Below are 16,208 nucleotides of genomic sequence, written 5' to 3'. Positions count from 1 at the left end.
TTTCAGGATATGGCAGGCAGTATATAGTCCTATAGAAGAGACATTATTTTAGTTGTTTTGGGCTGAATCTTTTTATGATCTTTAAGAATAAGCACTTCATCACATTTTCTTATGGAGCTTTTTATTTGTTGCTTCACTTGGAACCAAAATCTTTATCTCAATCCAGTATTTGTGTGTTTATGTGTGGTTTTTGTTTTTTTTTTTAAAGCTTTTTGCCCGCACTGTGCGGCTTGCAGGATCTTAGTGCCCCGACCAGGGATTGAACCCTCCCCCACTGCACTGGAAGTGCGGAGTCTTAACCACTGGACCTCCAGGGAAGTCCCCCAGTACTTGTGTTAAACGTGGCCTAACTGTGAACATGGGTGTTTCATTAGCTGCACCAGTAGCCATAGCAAACGGGAAGATAAAATTTTTCCATTTAGTCTCCACATGGCACCCGTGGTGCCAGGTCTTCCTTGCTCCCTGTGTGTGGGCTGCACATACACTTTCACGTCTCAGAACTGACACAGAGCCTGCCTTCTCCCTTGTGATCTTCTCAGGCAGCTTGTTTCCTCCGTGGTGCAGGGTCCTGCCAGCTCCGCTCGGGCCGCACTGTCCCTGGGAATGTGGGTCTCACAGTGCAAGCCTGTTCTGTCTGAAGGAAAATAAGCAGTTCTCTGCTGGGGTCCTAAGAGATGCTCACTCTGCGACTGTGGAAAGATAGTTCTGTCTTTTTTTCTCTCTCTTGTGCAAACTGTTTTAAGAAATAAAGGGATAATTAGCATTTGGAACTTTTCTCAGACAAGGAGCTCTGACCTGGTTGTGCTCAGAACCTCCAGTTGGTTCCATCTTTTTGTTCCTACATCCTGTTGAAAGGATTAGTGACAACTCAGGAAGAAGTGCCCTGAGCTGAGCCGAGAGATTTACAACGTAGGATCAGTTTGTAGCAGCTGTTGCCACGCACTCTTCCTCTGAGCAGCACACAGGATCACGGCGCTCATTTTTCTGAGGGCGGGAGTGCATGGTCTTACCAGATTCTGAAAGAGTTTTGTGTCCTAGAGAAGATGAAGAACCGCGAAGTACAAAGTATTAACCCTAATTGTTGGCTTACTGAGCCTTTTCGTTTCAAATACCCTTGACCACGCTGCCTTCAAAAAATTTTTCCCTCGAATATCTGACCCTTAAAAGAAAGATACAGATTTTTATGAGGCTTATCTGTATACAAGGCAAAGGAGTGATCTTGAATTGTAAGTCCGTTAGTATCTCTTGGTAAGGTGGTATGGAGATGACTTAAGAAACTTTTAGCAGAAGTGATGTAATTGGAACTGAGTAGGTTAATAGGGCTGTTGGAAAGGAATCTCAGACATGCAGCTATTGGGACTCGGAGGGGCTTTCAGGCAGATCGCGGCTGTCTGTGCTTCCTCGCCTCCTGCCGCGTCCTCGTGGAATGATCTCATGTCATGATCTCATGTCATGGAGTCCACGTTTCATTTTACTGCAGGAAGAACACACCTTGTTGTTTAGGGTACTTGGTGTGCAGTAGAAATCCTAGAAAGCATGTGGCAGATAAAGGGGTTTATTACCAAAGGCAGGTTGTCTTCTTCACATTCTGTGAAACGAAAAAGCACCCCGTTTTATGTTCATATTCTCCTTTGCCACACGACCTGCTTTTCACCGCCAGCTAGAGCTGCTCTTTGTCGGCTCCTCCACCTGAAGGGGTAGCACCGGCTTTGCGGGCGGAGGCCAGGCTGGTCCCAAGGCTCCCGCAGGTGCCTGCAAGCAGGGCTCAGGTCATGGTGCTGAGAGCCCTGTGTTTCCAGGTGTAATGCTGCATTTTGATAAGGTAACCACATTCACAGTGTCCGCATTTGAGGTCTCAACAGGAAGGAAATAAAGTTTCTTCTCTCTTTGAAAAAGCAAAATGTTTAATTTCTTATTTGCCTAAGGCCCTTTGTTTTTTCTCTATGAGTATTTCTTCAGACTTTTTCTGCAAATATAACTACATAGATTATCAGTTAACATGATACATGCCTCTTGTAAAGATTATATTGACACATAATTCCTTTAGAGCTCTTTGTTTAGTGAGAAAAATTTTTTTTTTTTTTTTTGCTGTACGCGGGCCTCTCACCGCTGTGGCCTCTCCCGCTGCGGAGCACAGGCTCCGGACACGCAGGCTCAGCGGCCATGGCTCACTGGCCCAGCCGCTCCGCGGCATGTGGGATCTTCCCGGACCGGGGCACAAACCCGTGTCGCCTGCATCGGCAGGCGAACTCTCAACCACTGCGCCACCAGGGAAGCCTGAGAAAAATATTTTTAAATCAAGCATTAGGTGAAATTATATCCAGATTCTTTAATAGTTGAGATATGAAATAACTAACAATTAAACAGCACTTGTTATATACAAGGCACATTTAGGTACTCATCAAAAATTTAAGTTGTCTTAAACGTTTTCTATAGAAAAACCCCTCAAATTTAGTGTTTCGTAACACACCCACAAGTTTACGTGTAACAGCACATGAAAGTATAGTTACACGTTGGAGTAGCCTCTTTTAAAATTAATTAATTAATTAATCTATCTGGCCACGCAGCGCGGCTTGTGGGGATTGATCCTGGGCCCTTGGCAGTGAAAGCATGGAGTCCTAACCACTGGACTGCCAGGGAATTCCCTGGAGTAGCCTCCTGTGTTCTGGAGAAGGTTTTTTCAAACCTTTGCATCTTAACCTGAACTATAAATGGATTAGGCCAGGCAGACATTGCCATTCTTTGCTGTTTGCCATCTAGGTTGTGGACCTAATCTTTTTTAAAAATTAATTAATTTATTTTTGGCTGCGTTGGGTCTTTGTTGCTGTGCACAGGCTTTCTCTAGTTGTGGTGAGCAGGGTCTACTCTTTGTTGCGGTGCGCGGGCTTCTCATTGCGGTGGCTTCTCTTGTTGCGAAGCATGGGCTCTAGGCGTGCAGGCTTCAGTAGTTGTGGCTCACGGGCTCTAGAGCGCAGGCTCAGTAGTTGTGGCGCACAGGCTTGGTTGCTCTGCGGCATGCGGGATCTTCCGGGACCAGGGCTCAAACCCGTGACCCCTGTATTGACAGGCGATTTCTTAGCCACTGTGCCACCAGGGAAGGTCCCGCAACCTTCTTAAATATTGATGATCTTTGGGACTTGACGGTGTCAGGTCCCAGGAGATGGTGTAATAACATAGTGCTTCCTCAAGGGATCCCTGGGCCCTTCCTGGCACTTTCCACTACTGCTGCTGTTGAAGATTTGTCAGCTGTCCAGCCACCCACCACCTCCAGCACCGCCTCCCCCCCCCCCCCGCCCCGCCCTCTACACCACCCTCTCTATGTGGTACTCATGTGTCTTTGTGTCTGGGGCCGCCTGGTTAGGCCTCAGACCTTCCACAGCTACCTGGAGGACATCATCAGCTACCGCTGGGAGCTGGAAGAAGGGAAGCCTAACCCCCTGAGGGAAGCCAGCTTCCAGGACCTGCCCCTTCGCACCCGTGTGGAAATCCTCCACCGCCTCTGTGACTACCGGCTGGACGCAGACGATGTCTTCGATCTCCTCAAGGTGCGTAGCTGACAGGCACCCTGTCCCTGGAGCAGAACTTAGAGCAGCCAGCGTTGGGATGCTGTGCTGGTCTTGGGAATCTTGTGGATGCAGCTGTTACCACTGTTGCCAGGGGGATCCAAGCCACACGCTCAGATGACTGCATGTTATTTTATTTTGGTTTAACTTCTACTTTGGTTTGTTCTTCGTTCTGTTTACCGAGTTCCCGCTGACATGGGAACAATCGTAGGTTCCTGTTTGCTCTGTCATCAGTCAGAATTGCAGTTACATTAGTCACTGAGTTTTATTTCCTGAGATCTGAAATTTGACTTAGAATAATTGAAATATTTATGAAACCTCCCAAGGACTTTAACCCATCCTCACCGCACACCGTGTGCACATTGTAGATGTGTGCTGGGCGGGGCTGTGGACGCCTCCCCCCTCCCTCTTATCCTGTCTCAGAGGGAGGGCACGGGCGGTCTTCTGCTTTGCCCTCACCGGGAGGTCGGTCAGAAACAATGAACTGCGTCGACGGTGCTCGTGGGCTCAGGTGGGCACCATGGAAAACCGCAGTGCAGCCCAGCACAGTCTTCGCTGAGGTCTCGGCCTCCACCCCGCGAGGGTTGGCAGCGCAGGTCAGGCTGGGGGAGTGGGGAGCCCCGGGCCGGACTGACCGGCGGCGACAGAGCGTCGTGGGGGACGAGGCTGCCACAGCAGCAGACTCTCCTGTTGGAATTGTCTTTCCTCTTGTTGGTACACACAGAATACACGTCTAAACCAAGTATGTCACATGTTCACCAAAATCCCTTCAGGTTGCTCTTTTTCTGGTGAGGTGGGGCAATGGTGGCAGTGGGATTCGTGTGAAGTACTTCCGTATCCTACTCTTAAAGGCAGGCACCTTCTCCCCGTCCCGTGTGTCGGGTACCCTGAGAATTACCTAAGATGCTTGAGCATTTTAATATGAGGGATATGTGAGGATAAATTCAGAATCCTCCTTTCAGTTGTCTCTTTAGTTTTGTTCGTTGTGAGCCCAAACCTCTTTCCTTGTCCTGCCCAGGGCCTGGATGCAGACAGTCTCCGTGTGGAACCGCTGGGTGAGGACAACTCCGGGGCCCTCTACTGGTATTTCTATGGGACGCGAATGTACAAGGAGGACCCAGTGCAAGGAAAATCCAACGGAGAGCTCTCTCTGAGCAGGTACCTTCCTAAAGGTCAGGGCTGCCATAGCCACTGTTAGAAGAGCGTCGTTAAAATCAAATACATTGGAATTCCGCAGCACACGTTATTTTTTCTCATGAAGGAATTAGCTGTAGCAGCATGTCTACAAAGAGATGGCAAAGAGTTATTTCACACAAAAGTGAAAAGGAATTAATCTCTAGCCCAGCTCTCAGCGGCCCCACCCCAGAGGCCGTTCTGCCCGCCAGGTTCTCAGCAGCACAAGTGCTCCCCGGGGCCTTTCCCTCCAGCAGAGTGGGTTCTGGAGAATCCCTTCTCCTACTAGAGCTGATGTCCTCAGTGAGGAAGAGGGCTTGTCTCCAGCATCCCAGAGCGATGCTGCATCTTCCCCAGCCGTCCCGGTTGCTGGGCCCTTTGCTGTTAGCGAAGCCTGAGGCCTCACTCAGATGTTCATGTGGGAGATGTTGTTTTCCTTGGTTCCACGTTTTAACAATGGAAAATGGGAGGTCACCCTGCTCTTTCCCTGTAACTGCTGCCTTTGTTGCTTTTTATAACCTCGTGGCCAGAAAAGCTAACCACTAGCTTAAAGCCAGTTTTTTGTTTTGTTTTGTTTTTTGTTTTGTTTTGCGGTACGCGGGCCTCTCAGTGTTGTGGCCTCTCCTGTTGCGGAGTACAGGCTCTGGACGCGCAGGCTCAGCGGCCATGGCTCACGGGCCCAGCCGCTCCGCGGCACGTGGGATCTTCCCGGACCGGGGCACGAACCCATGTCCCCTGCATCGGCAGGCGGACTCTCAACCACTGCGCCACCAGGGAAGCCCCATAATCACTAGCTTATAAATCATGTGTAACGCATCAGTCCTATGACAGAACATTTCTATTTAATGTACTATTTCTTAGGGAAACTGAAGGACAAAAAAATGTCTCAAGTGTTCCTGGGAAAACAGGGAAAAGAAGAGGAAGACCCCCAAAACGGAAAAAACTGCAGGAGGAAACTCTAGTGAGGTGAGTAAATCTTGTTAGTCTGTGTAGGTCCCTAACGCGAACCCTTACGCTGGAGGGACTTGCCTCCATCCTGCTTTCTGTGCCTCGGGGGGGACATGGGCCCTGCGTCACAGTCCTCAGGGGCCTCCTGCCTGGCCCCTTGCTTTCAGTGGACAGTGGGGACTCTGACAGTGAACGTGACAGTGGACGGCACCGAGAACTGAGCCCGCCTGCAGGAAGTGCCCTGAAAATCCCATCCCTACACCACACGTTTCTTCACAGGAGTGTGGAGAGAGTTAATACTGTGTATGAGTTTAGGAGTTAATTCTTTCTTGGTAAGGAGATTTTAGTAGTAAACATGCTTTGTTCTATGTAGAATACAATTTCTTACAATAAAGAAAAGGTAAGACTTTAAACATTTTTATAGTGTTTATTTTATATTTAATTTTAGCAAAGAAAAAGATTCTCTTACGATTGGGAAATTGTATTATTACTATTTTTTGGCCGCACTGTGCGGCATGTGGGATCTTTGTTCCCCAGCCAGGGATCGAACGCATCCCGTGCAGTGGAAGTGCGGAGTCTTAACCAGTGGACCACCAGGGCAGTCCCAGGAAATTTTATTTTAATATATCATTGCCTTTTAGGAATTCCCACAATGTGAATCTCAATATTAAGAGTTTTCAGAATCTGACCTGTTCTGTGTAGAAATACTTCTTCCTTTTACTTGAGGATCAGATCTGTCATTATTCACTTATGGAAGTTAGGTCATAGTCTTAAAAATTCTAATAACACAGGAGAAGCTGCTGCTTCCTTCGGTGTTTTAGAACTACTTAAGTAACCTAAATGCCTGAAGTGAACCGGATTTCACTGTGCTGCTTATTAACTACTAAGAAATATTTTTAGGACTCAGATTGTGAATAAATCAATCAGAATTTGATTTTTGGCTGCAACAGTCAGTGCCACACTTTCCAGGGATTTTGACTACAGATTGCGGCTTTCCTCCCACCAGTGTTTGTGAGAAATGTTCTTATAATCATGTTTTATACACAAGACGTCTGTTTCTGGATTTTGTTAGCGATCTACACCTCGTGATACATTCAGAAATCTGTTCTGTACTCTCTCAGTTTCCCTGTGAGTCCCAACAATTAAAGTGCCTTAGTGGTGGGGCTGTAGTCACTTTAAGAAGCATGTGTGTGCCTATGCTACCCTCTGCTGGTGGTTCTATTCTTTAGACTCCTGTATCCAATACAGTATTTACGTATTTTTAAATTAAATACAATTTTGTGAAATCTAAAAAGTGAAACTAGTGGATATAATAAAACAGAAACAGACTCATAGAAACAGAACAAACTAGTGGTGACCAGCGGGGAGAGGGATGGGGGAGGGGCAAGATAGGGGATTAAGAGGTACAAACTACTAGGTAAAATAAATAAACTATAGGGATATACTCTACGACACAGGGAATACAGCCAATATTTTATAATAACTATAAATGGAGTATAACCTTTAAAAATTGTGAATCATTGTGTTGTACATCTAAAACTATACCTCCGTTTTTTAAAGAATGATGAAAAACAAATGTAGACAATAAGATATGTGTAGAAGGGGGAAAAAAAGTAAAGAGAAAGGGCAGCCCCTAAAACAAATTATTTTTAAAAAATAATAAATAAAATTTAAAGTTTGGTTCCTCAGTCACACCTGACACACTTCAGCTGAGCCAGGCACTCGTGGCCCGTGGCTGCCTCGTTGGACAGCGACAGTACAGGACGTTTTCCTTCTCCCGGGAGGCTGTTCGGGGCAGTGCTGGGTTAGGTGGTTGAAAAGAGACCAGAAAATCCAGAGAATGTCGTTCATGATTCAGGGAGACTTAACACTGTCGGGCTGATGAGCACATTTGTATTTTATAATTTAATTCCAGCATCCCTGTGAGGTGGGCATTATTAATAGCCCCATTTTACAGGGAAGTTCAGTGACTTTTCTGAGGTCACAGGGTAGGTGGTGGCAAGCCTTGAATAGAGGTGGCCCGGCCTCAGAACCTGTGTTCTTCACCCCAGCCTGCTGTGAGGGCCAATTCAGTATGCCTCGCCTGCAGTGCCACCCTCAGTGCAGTCTGGGAGGAAGCCCTTTTCTTGGCATTTACCTGTGGACACTGAACTTCTCCTTTCCTGTGTCCCCGTGTATCTGTCCTTCCTCTCTGTGCCAACACACACTCTTGGTAGTAAGTCATGGGTCTACCTTACAGGGGAGCACAACAATTTTGCACATGTCTTTGTTTTTTTTTTTTTTCTTCTTTTCTTGCGGTACGCGGGCCTCTCACTGTCGTGGCCTGTCCCGTTGCAGAGCACAGGCTCTGGACACGGAGGCCCAGCGGCCATGGCTCACGGGCCCAGCCGCTCCGCGGCATGTGGGATCTTCCCGGACCGGGGCACGAACCCGTGTCCCCTGTATCGGCAGGCGGACTCTCAACCAACTGCGCCACCAGCGAAGCCCCATGTCTTTGTTTTAATTGGTGCCTCTTTTTCCTGTGTTTCAGTGAAAAGCAGGAAGAAAACTGCTTAGCATCTGAGCCGCAGACAAGAAATGGTAATGGCTTTTGTCGGGGTCAGAAGGGATTGCATGAACATGATTGACTTGTGTCCTTTTCCAGAGTCTAGTGCAGAGCGTTACGACTATTACAGTAGCCTCTGACTAGCCTCCTCACCCTTCACACATCGTCTCCCTGTGCCCATCTCTCCCCCTGATGGATAGCTTGAGAGCAGGACCAGGTCTTTTCACTTGGGCCCCCTTACCCAGGCCCAGCAGAATAGACACCCAACGTTGGAGTGAATGAGCAGCTTCTCTGAGAGCTTTCTTTTAATGTATTAGATTGGCCAAAAAGTTTGTTCGGTTAGTGAATACGTTCAATAAAGTTCTTGGTGAAAATGAAAAATGTGTCTTATTTTTACTTAAAACTGAACGAACTTTTTGGCCAACCCAGTAAAATGCTTTACTACATAAGGAAGTGTACTGGGTTCCTACCTAGACTTCGGTTCTGGAATCCAAATTGTATAAATTTGGGGAGAAATAGCAATTTAGTGTATCTCAGTGCAACAAGCGAGACTGCAAAAGCTCAATCGAAACCATTTTGTAGAAAAGTAAATACATTAAAGCATTTCTAGTACATTAGAATCTATCATGAAGGTTACAGTAGTTACATTTGTATTGCCTTTACGTATTCTTATCTCTTAGTTGTAAACAGTGATAGTAACAGGAAAATCGGAAGTACACAGCATCAACCTTGAAAGGTAATGGGCCCCCCATTTTTCTGATTACCTGGCTTTGATCATAACCCAGGGTCCAACTGAAACTGAAGATAGAAAGAAACAGGTCTCATGGGATCTGTTTACTGAGCCACCCCTTTCTCTTCTAGGGTCCCAGGGGCCAGGCCAAGGCTCCTGGTGGCTCCTGTGCCAGACAGAAGACGAGTGGAGACAGGTCACCGAGAGTTTCCGGGAGAGGACCTCCCTGCGAGAGCGGCAGCTCTACAAGCTCCTCAGCGAGGACTTCCTGCCCGAGATCTGCAGCATGATTGCCCAGAAGGTGTGCAGACAGGGTCCCTGTCCTCCGTGTGTGGCGTCAAGCTGCTCTGGTAAAGGGTTCCTTCATTAGAGGTTTGAGCACCCTCCACTCCACGCTCTCCTGCAGCTGGTCCAGCCTTCATCTTTCTTCATCTGGGACATTAAAATGGGACCTCGTGCCCCCACTCTCCTTCACTATGGGCCATGTGATTTAATCCTCATGCCTCTACCCCGTCCTCACCGCTCTTCACCCTTGGGAGCCAGCTCTCCTCCTCCCCAGCATCCCCTGGGAACCACCCCCTGAGCCCCAGGTGTGTCTCTGCAGAGCACCCTGTGTGTACCTCTCCCTGTACATAGACTGCTGCCTTTTTTTTTCTTTCCTTTTTAAAAAAGATCATCTTCTGGTCTGTCTTCTTCTAACAGCAGGCTCTAAAGGTGCTTTTCTTTGTGGCTCTAGTGCTGGCTGCCCCCTCTGACTGCAGGGCACCGAACCCTGGCTTCGTCCTGCACCCCGCCTGCCCCCGCCTGTTCCAAGGCTCTCAGAAGCCCCACTTGAGGGCCTTGTGTCTGTGAGCTCTCCCCTGCCTCTCCCAAGCGAGGGTGTACCCCCCCGGTGTGCTTCCCGGCTTCATTTCATTGGGAGTTGTCTAAGCAACTCTGGATCAGGAGCCATGTCTTCCCCATCATTGTAACCCCACAGGTGACCTCCTGGAACACCCGTTCTGTGGTGGATGCCTGGCAACCACCCAGTTTCCATAAATCTGATGCTTCTGATTCTTAATACTTTTTAATAGAAGACAGAAAAATGTGAGCACTGCCCCTGACATTTGAGGAGAAAGTGTTTTTAAACTCCTACTGCAGCACCCCCCGGGGGGGGTCACGTGACAGATACGTTACTTGATTTGTCGTGACTCCAGTGATATTTGTAACCATTGAGCAGGTTGGTGCTTTGGGGTGAACTGTAGAAAGTCACGGAATTGCATTTTCATGGGTGAGCATCTCCCCATCGACGTCCTTAATCCCGTTGACTATAATTACACTTGGATCTTGTCCTCCACAGTGCACTGTGACCATTTTTCCAGGACTTGAAATACGTAATCTAGTTTTCTTAAAGTAGCTATTAAATAGAGCTGGTTTTATAACTTTACGTAACCTTGTATATGACTTTATTGATGTGATTAATGACAGCACCTTAAATCATCTGTAAGGCATTTACCTAATCTGCTTAAACTTTCTTTTATAATTCTGTCTTTTTAACTGCAATATTCAACCTCAGACTTTTGAATAGTGTAACTAAGGGAAAAAACTTTTACAGGCATAAAATGGATGGTTTTGATACAGAAAATTTCAGGAGTTGATTCTTTGCAAGAGAATAAAAAATTAAAATAAGGTAAACCTTAAATACAAATTTCAAGAACCATGAAATTAGAAGCTGAAAAAAGAAATAATAGATTTGATATTTTGAAAGCTATACAGTGCTGTAAATTTGCAAGCCTTAGTGAAATGGGGTGTTGATCCCCCCCCAAAAAACCCAGAATCTAAATTATGCAGCCAGAAACCTTAGCAGACCAGTAATTAGGGAAGAAGAGTTTTCACAAAAGCATCCCATCAAAAGCTCCAGAATCATTTAGATTTATTCACAGGTAAAATTTTCTAAACCTTTACGAAAAGATAATTTCTGAACAGTTCAAAAATAAAGAAAGAAGTGGCTTGGTTACTGTGTCCATTGAGATATAGTTATCTTAGTGCCCCATTCCTGATGAATTTAAATACGCTCTTCATTCAGTAATATAAATGTCAAGGCTTTAAAGGTGCACTAACAAGTAAAGACCGTTTCCTCATCAAAAGAATAATAACTCATAACCCATCGGGGTTGAGTGGCATGTGTGGTACGGGAATACTGTCTTGGAAGTCTTGTGTGTGTGACGTAAGAAAAGAGTAAGAGGCAGAATTTTAGAGCGTTTCGTCTGGGGGAATAGAATTGCGCTTAACGAAGTCTGTTGCTTAGCGACCACAGCAGTGCTGGCTCCCGACGTCCTGCGTGGGCATCACCTGGACCGCGCGCTAGACGCCGGATCCCGCCCTGCTCTCGTCCCAGCCTGGCAGGATGGCTGGAGGTAGTTCTGTTGCTCTGTGATTCATTCCTGTGCCTGCTAAAGGTTAACAGTTACTGGCCGCCGCCGCAAAACAGGTGCTGCTGTGAATCTGACTGTGCCTGTGCAGAATTGATGAGAGAGAAGAAGGTACAAAGCTGTGAGGACGTGTATCTCTTCACATCTCGAGTAAGGATGCCAGACCTCTCTGTTTCTTGAAGGAAAGTTTAGATGTCAGTCGTCACCAAGATAAATTGAGGTTTGTTGTCGCCTTAGCCAAGTCCCAGCGTAACAGAGCTCTCCTCGAGAATACCCGGTGAACGTAGATATTGCGGGTGGGGGCAGTGGGGTGACCCATTTTAGCACTGCCTTGTCCTGGCACAGAGGCCAGACATCAGAAGCACCCTCGAGGGGGTCTTCATTCGAGAGGCCACCCACGGGAAATGACAACCTGCGAGCTGGGCATCCTGCTGATGTTTTCACAGACTTGTGTGTGTCCGTTGTTCTCGTTACTGAATTTACACAATTAAATATTATGAAACAAAATAAGGGCATAAAATTTTCTATAAAAAGTTTTTATTAAACAAAAACATGAAAGGTGAGTTGCTTCTGAAAGGTTGACTGTCAAATTAGGATAAAATAGTAAAAAATGAAAGGAAAAAAATTCATTACAATCTTATGGTTTCGGTATTTGGATTGCAAGTATCATTAACATCTCACTTGCGATTATAAAAACAAAACTGGAAGGGCAGATAAAGGTATAAGAGGGTGATTATTGGGAGGGAATCTCCGGGAACCCCCTCAGTGGGCCTGCATCATATGACTAGTGAATGGCAGTACATTTTTATACATTAAGTTAAAACACACACACTGTGTAGATTCTTCCTTTGACAGTGACTGTGTGTACCTACCAGTACCCATCCAAGTTATGCTGGCCAAAAGGGGTCTGTTCTAGTAATAAACACACCTATGATTTGAATGTGAAATGGAAATCACATGCCAGTAAAACAGAATAGACACCGTTACAGGTTACAGTGCAGCATGACAAGCGCAGAGCCGCAGGGTCTGGGGGGCTGCGCGTCGTGAGCTTTCCTCTAGGAACCCCCGTAGGTGTGGCGCCGCCCTCTTCCAGCTGCCCGTTTGGATGAGCTTCCTGATAGCTCTGAATTTCGGTTTTCTTATTAGTAAAATACGAAGTGCTGTAACTTCCCAGTTTCTGTGGGAAGGACCATTGTCCAGTACCTGGCCTAGTACTTAGCGATGGATTGACACTTGGTCCCTCCATTGTTTCTGGCGGCTTGTAACTGGCGAGGAATTTTGATAGAAAACTAAATCCACGTTTCTTACCAAAATAATTGCAAGTCTGCAGAGAGGCAAAGCTGATGGGATAACTCATGGAGGTATGATAGTCCTGTAAACTTTGAAATAATGAAAGAACCAGAAGGCCGCTTTGACCACATGAAAGTTAAACTTCTATGGCGAGATTAAAGTCAAGGGTGTGTAGACTAGTGAAAGCATTTTAGCTAAGGTTACAGACAGTGATAGTCAGGTGTGTTATACATATCAGGTCTTTAACAGATAAGTTGATAAGTCACATAGAAGGTGGTTGTGAGGACAGGGAAACCGCCGCGCTGTCTGGCACCAGCACCTGCCTCACTCGGCAGAGGTGGAGGTAGCCCCCTGGCCCCTTTGCTGTTGGTCCCCTGAGAGAGCTCGTGGCCCGAGGGCTCCTCCCCTGGGCCTGAACTTCCGAAGGAGTCGCTCATAGGCACATTTGAGGAGCTGCTGCAGTAGCTTTTGGGGTAAAGGGAGTCATGCCCCCCTTTGACGGTTGGGGTTTTATCTCTACTGAAGCTGGTCATTCTCATAATGGAAAAGCTTTCTAGATCCCCCATCTCAGCAGATCTCCTGCCGTTCTGTGGTTCGTTTGGGTTGCATAAACCACCACTTAGTGGCATTAGCGCCACTAAGCTTTTTCCATCCTTTGTGGCTTTAGCTCGTTGATGCCACAGGTCTCAAGTTTTTCAGTTAAGTGGTACCAGACCACACGCACATGGTGCTGATGTGACGCCGCAGAGCGCGCTCACCTCACCTGCACAGCCCTTGCTTACCATTTCCTAATACGAGGTTATGATGGCGAGGCTTTGGGGCTCAGTCCACAGAAATTCCAAAACTGACGTTGGCCTTTGAAGTTCCGTGTAATGGCCGCTGCCAAGCCTCTGACATCATCTGGGGGTCTGACACCCCCAGGAAGCTCTGCGATCCCTCCTGGCTGAGCCTGTCGTCTCTCGTCCTCCTACCTGTTCCAGCCTCACCGGCCACAGAACCGCCTCTAGAGGAGAGCTGCCCTCCTGCTGCTCGGAATCCGCCTTGAGAGCCGCTCCCAGCAGCTGGAGGAGATGAAACTGGCTTTTCCTTGGTAATATGAGACAAAACTTGTTAAAAGTGTTAACACCATTCAGGGAGTTTGACACATGGTATCTCTGAGCTTTTTTGAACGTTTTTAAGTGAATAAGCTGCGTGGGGCCTTGCAGAGCTGAGTTGTCATTTTTGCTGACTGGCCTGGGGTGCCACGGGCCCTTGTTTAGGTAGAGCCTCACCTGGCCCTTCCAGGCCTCTCTCGACTGGTGGCAGTGGCAGCAACAGCAGCAGCTGAGGATACCCTCACCCGTCTTGTCCTCGCTCTTCCTCACTTGTAACTGTAGGGAAAGCGTCCACAGAGGACACGGACAGGATTGCAGCCTGGGCGGAGGTCTGACCACCTGTCCGTCAAGTCCACTGAGCAATAGGTGAGTGTGTGAGAGGGAGCAGAGAGAAGGGTTTACATGTTCAGAAAAGATTGTCCCGTTTTATTTCGTGTACTCCTTCTATCCCAAGTTCTTTATTTACCTTGATTTCATTTTTAAAACCTCAAGCCTTTATGCAGTATTCTTTTACATAAGATGCATTTCTAGAAAGAGAAGGAGTTGTAAAAATAAGACGTAAGTTGACTGTTGGGCTCTCCTAATCTCCGGGGATGATACTCACATCGTTATTTACTGTAATACCGAGGAGATTGATGCGTTCCGTAACAGACACACATGTAATAGGAACGCAAGAGGCAAAGATGGAAGGAACTGGGGCTGCGAGTTGGAGCAGCAGAACTGTGTCGTCTGAGCCCTGCAGGGTGGCTGAGGTTTTGACGGTGGCAGTGCGGGCGGAGGGTCAAGGCAAGCAGAGGTACAGAGGCAGGGTCGTGTGCAGTGCAGTCGGAGAGCGTGTGTGCTGGGTCGTGGCTGGCGTGTAAGATATGTTGTGACTCAGAGTGGCGGTTGGGCTGGAACAGTCAGACTTTGGAGTCCCCTGGCCGTCCCCTGCTTGTTTGTCCATGGGAGGCAGTGGTCGGAGGCTGTGTCGTTCGGTCTTTGTTTCAGGAAGACACATCTGGGGTCAGACCCCATCAGGAACAACTGCAAGGTGAGCAAGTAGCTGTAGGGTCCCTGCTCTGGGAGCGTGGGCCTAGAGGGGAGGATGGCCTTCGGGGGGAGGACTTCACTAGAGGATGATAGGAATGAAGGTCGGGTTGCAAGTGAGTAAAAGAGGAGTTATTGGTCAGAGTGGTGTTTGACCTCTTGAGAAGTCTGGCCATGAAGGAAAACAAAGGAATAGTGACAAAGTGCAGAGGAAGCAGCAGGGAGGAGAGCTCTCGGCATTTCAGGCCCCGTTTCCTTAGTTGGAGCAGGACGTCCATGGGCTTCCGGTGCTCCCTGTGCAGTAGGGGCGCTCGCATGTCCTGGAGGGGGACGCGAACTGGGAAGGGCAGGGTAAGAGTTGAGACAGTGTTTGGTGAAGAGATGCTTCGGGGGGAGCAGTCCCCAGGAGCCACCTCTCTTTGGGAACTTCTGTGACATTGTTCAGCCTTACAGTTGTAGGAAGGGACGAAACTGCTGTTTGTATTTACTGAAATGTAAAAGTGGGCAGATGGGGGCGGAATGAGGCCCGAGGGACCTGGACTGCAGGGGAGGGGGGATGTTTGATGACAGTGGTTGAATGGGGGAGGGGGGCGCGGGCAGGACTGAGGGGGCACCCCCCACTTCCCCTGCTGCCCAGTTCCCAGACTCGCTCCACTTTTTAATGCCTTGTCTCCTTTTAGCATCCATCCCATTGGCTGCTCAAGCAGTTAGTGGTCAGAGCACGTTTCCCCTGGAGGCCGTGTCTGGCTGGCTTGTGACAGTGTGGACCCTCTGCGGCCTCGCGGTCGTTGATGTGACTGCAAGATTGTGTGTTCAGGGACTTGGCCATTAACCGAGTACATCCTACCTTGATCCCCGAAAGGGGAGAAGCTCATTTATAAATCTCTGTATTTCCAGTATATTTGGACTTATCCTCTGTGTCTTTTTTCTTCAGCTCATAAGTATGTCTGTACCAGGAGGTAAACTGAGGCAGTCCTGTTCTGCCTGATTTGCAGGTCTCCCCAGTCCCTTCTTCCCTCGAGGCCCTGGTTGGAGGTGGCCTCAGTCAGGCTGTCCAGCTGTAGTTCTCAACTGGTTTTCTGCCTCATTCCCCTTGACGGGCTCTCGCTGCCTTTGTATCTGGACAGTTAACCACCTCCTTGAAAGTCTTCCCATTTTCTGCTCACTGCCCTGGGCTGAGTCCTAAATGTCATAGTTTACATCTGGTTGCAGAGTAATCTGAATACAGATAGGCAGGTTCTTCACTGCTGCCAGCAAAAGCCTGGCTTCAGACACTAAAGTTTTAGGTTATTTGCAGCATTGTTTGTTTGTTTATTCTGCTCTTTGGTCTTAGATACAAGTAACCGTGGTATTGAAGAGATTCGTGCTGTCAGTTACAGTGCTGAACATCCTGGAGAAAGCCTTCAGTGTGGCATGAGTTTTGTG

The 16,208-nt window shown here is 47.8% G+C and overlaps 1 protein-coding gene across 7 annotated transcripts in view; it reads left to right on the top strand.

Moving 5' to 3' along the window:
* CECR2 (CECR2 histone acetyl-lysine reader) overlaps nt 1–16,208 on the top strand; it is a 157,868-nt gene that overhangs the window by 103,760 nt on the left and 37,900 nt on the right. For all 7 annotated transcript variants that reach the window (XR_010947406.1, XM_067755955.1, XM_067755957.1 and 4 more), the window contains 5 exons: nt 3,362–3,545; nt 4,582–4,721; nt 5,598–5,702; nt 8,215–8,264; nt 9,091–9,260. Coding sequence is in view for 6 of the 7 variants with exons in the window: in XM_067755955.1 (XP_067612056.1) it covers nt 3,362–3,545; nt 4,582–4,721; nt 5,598–5,702; nt 8,215–8,264; nt 9,091–9,260 (649 nt within the window). In the remaining variant the exon portion in view is untranslated. The remainder of the gene's footprint in view (nt 1–3,361; nt 3,546–4,581; nt 4,722–5,597; nt 5,703–8,214; nt 8,265–9,090; nt 9,261–16,208) is intronic.

This window comes from Pseudorca crassidens, chromosome 11, assembly GCF_039906515.1.
Source record: "Pseudorca crassidens isolate mPseCra1 chromosome 11, mPseCra1.hap1, whole genome shotgun sequence".
NCBI classification, from domain to species: domain Eukaryota; kingdom Metazoa; phylum Chordata; class Mammalia; order Artiodactyla; family Delphinidae; genus Pseudorca; species Pseudorca crassidens.
The sequence above is the reverse complement of the archived record's forward strand: the minus strand, read 5'-3'. Positions and strand labels throughout refer to the sequence as shown.